Below are 2,783 nucleotides of genomic sequence, written 5' to 3' on the forward strand. Positions count from 1 at the left end.
TAAAAAAAGAAGAAAGAAAAGAAAAAGCAGGCAGTATATAAACAGTATAAGATTAGGTTGACAACCTGTTCCCCTTGGAAGGTTACACTCATTTGCTCCTAACTGTTCAGTAGATAGGTAAAACACTTCCAAGTTCCAAGCTACATGCAGGTTTTACCAGGTGTGGTTAATCACTGTAATTGCAACTAGACTAGTAATTGCAACTGCACCAATATAAAGCAAACAGCAACCACACACCAGTTAAAGCACAAACCTGCAGCAGCGGCACCTGTGTTTTTCATCTCAACTTGCTGTAGATGAACTGTGCTGCTTTTTGAGTTAGGCATGGGGCTCAAGCTTGCTTTAAAGTGAGTAGTGAAATTTAATGCTGTCTGATTTAGTAGTTTGTTTATCTACAGAGCCTTGTTTGTTTTTCACACAGGGTTTCCTGGATTTGTTTCCTGCTTTTCAGCAGTGGATTTTGTTTCCCTGTAACAATAAAAGGTAAGCTATTCCCTCAACTTCAGAATGCCTAGAGCTTAAATTTACTTGGTTTTACAAGCTTACGTTTAGTTGAAATCTTTTCATTTAGGGCAAACTGGTCCAGATGTAACTACCAGTGCTAGAAGTGCTAGAAGTGCTGGCACTAACCCTGGACGCGATGGGTCTGCTGGAGGAGAGGCTGGTTCTGGCCCCGGACGCGATGGCTCAGCTGGAGGAGAGGCTGGTTCTGGCCCCGGACGCGATGGCTCAGCTGGAGGAGAGGCTGGTTCTGGCCCCGGACGCGATGGCTCAGCTGGAGGAGAGGCTGGTTCCGGCCCCGGACGCGATGGCTCAGCTGGAGGAGAGGCTGGTTCCGGCCCCGGACGCGATGGCTCAGCTGGAGGAGAGGCTGGTTCCGGCCCCGGACGCGATGGCTCAGCTGGAGGAGAGGCTGGTTCCGGCCCCGGGCGCGATGGCTCAGCTGGAGGAGAGGCTGGTTCCGGCCCCGGGCGCGATGGCTCAGCTGGAGGAGAGGCTGGTTCCGGCCCCGGGCGCGATGGCTCTGCTGGAGGAGAGGCTGGTTCCGGCCCCGGGCGCGATGGCTCTGCTGGAGGAGAGGCTGGTTCCGGCCCCGGGCGCGATGGCTCTGCTGGAGGAGAGGCTGGTTCCGGCCCCGGGCGCGATGGCTCTGCTGGAGGAGAGGCTGGTTCCGGCCCCGGGCGCGATGGCTCTGCTGGAGGAGAGGCTGGTTCCGGCCCCGGGCGCGATGGCTCTGCTGGAGGAGAGGCTGGTTCCGGGCGCGATGGCTCTGCTGGAGGAGAGGCTGGTTCTGGACCTAATGGTTCTACTGGAGGAGAACTTTATTCTGGCCCTGCTGGAGGGGAAGTTAGCTGTTGTAGCTCTGCAGGAGGCTGGTCCTTTGGCCCTGGCAGCTCCAATGGAGGTCATGTTGGTCCTGGCTCTCGATCTGATGGCTCCACTGCGGGAGGGGTTGGCCCTGGCAGTTCTGCAGGAAGTTGGTCCTTTGGCCCTGGGAGCTCCACTGGAGGAGGAGTTGGCCCTGGCAGCTCTGCAGGAAGTTGGTCCTTTGGCCCTGGGAGCTCCACTGGAGGAGGAGTTGGCCCTGGCAGCTCTGCAGGTGGCTGGTCCTTTGGCCCTGGGAGCTCCACTGGAGGAGGAGTTGGCCCTGGCAGCTCTGCAGGTGGCTGGTCCTTTGGCCCTGGGAGCGCCACTGGAGGAGGGGTTGGCCCTAGCAGCTCTCCAGGAGGTTGGTCCTCTGCTTTTGGTGTCCCCGTTAGAGGGGTTCGCCCAACATGGGCTAATGGTTATTCATTCCTTGGTGGTGTTCCTTATCAAAATTATCCTGCAGTGAGTTCTTCTTTCCTTTACCACCCATGGAACTGGATGCCACCACGTCCCTTCCCTGACTTCAATGCCTGGTCTACTTATGAGGTGCCGCTAGGTATGGTTGCGCTGCCCCCTCAGGTACCTTCATTGCCTTCGTCCCATCTTGTCCAGACTGGAACTGGCTACCAGCGAGGAAGAGAAGTGCTTTCTCACTCCAAATATTCTAATAATGTCTTGAGCCGCCATCCTCTGAGTCCTGTACTGCCACAGTACCCAAGAAGTGCGAGTGGATTTCAAGGGATAAAAGTATAATGAGGTAACTTGCATGCAGTGAAGCCTTAATGATTAAGTCCTTTTAATTGACTGATCTGTCCTCTTAATTTTGCAGGTGAAACTGAAGAGCATGTAACTGCTTTCAAGAAGCCTTTTGGATATGAAATAAAGACTTTAATAAATCTGAGTGTTCTGTGCATTTCATTGTAATTAAATGATTTGTTTCACTTCTATAAAGTAACTGATCCCAAAGGGTACAGCCTGAACTGCTTGGTGTGCTCCAACAGTGCTAGATTCTGGCTCTAGTTGCATCAAAAAGGTATCCCATGGAGTTTCTTGCTCCTTTATTATACAGTGTTGAAAGTAGGCAGCAATTCTACTGCAAAGTGCTTGATCATCTGACTCTTGCATTGACTAGAAGTTGTAGGGTCTTCACCTTTCAATATTAAGCACTTTGGGGCAGCTGTGATTTAGTGGTATTAAAAATATAACTGATCGTTAACCCAGGTCTTTACTGATCTGGTATGGGAATCTCATTCATTTTTATACATTTAAACAAATGCAGTTCTGATCTCGTGTGTGTGTGTGTGTGCGCTTGGCAATTCCACCATCTTGAACTCTACAGATTATACTAACTCTTGGGTCAAACTTTAGCTGATGTGGGGAAAACTTAAGTAGAGGAAAATGAGACTGAATAGTAA

The 2,783-nt window shown here is 51.6% G+C and overlaps 1 protein-coding gene across 2 annotated transcripts; it reads left to right on the forward strand.

Annotated features, from left to right (window-relative positions):
- The first annotated feature begins 327 nt into the window (after positions 1 to 327).
- Positions 328 to 2,253, forward strand: LOC134633337 (uncharacterized). Of its 2 annotated transcripts, XR_010094714.1 has the most exons (3): positions 328 to 483; positions 572 to 2,125; positions 2,198 to 2,253. XR_010094714.1 is itself a non-coding variant. In XM_063482210.1 (2 exons), the coding sequence occupies exon 2, from the start codon at positions 641 to 643 to the stop codon at positions 1,832 to 1,834; it is 1,194 nt and encodes a 397-aa protein (XP_063338280.1). In that variant the 5' UTR covers positions 328 to 483; positions 572 to 640; the 3' UTR covers positions 1,835 to 2,128. The 2 variants fall into 2 exon arrangements, 1 of the variants encoding a protein (XP_063338280.1); XM_063482210.1 differs by lacking the exon at positions 2,198 to 2,253 and having other exon boundaries at positions 572 to 2,128.
- Positions 2,254 to 2,783: the final 530 nt, after the last annotated feature.

This window comes from Pelmatolapia mariae, linkage group LG8, assembly GCF_036321145.2.
Source record: "Pelmatolapia mariae isolate MD_Pm_ZW linkage group LG8, Pm_UMD_F_2, whole genome shotgun sequence".
In the NCBI taxonomy this organism is placed as follows: Eukaryota; Metazoa; Chordata; class Actinopteri; order Cichliformes; family Cichlidae; genus Pelmatolapia; species Pelmatolapia mariae.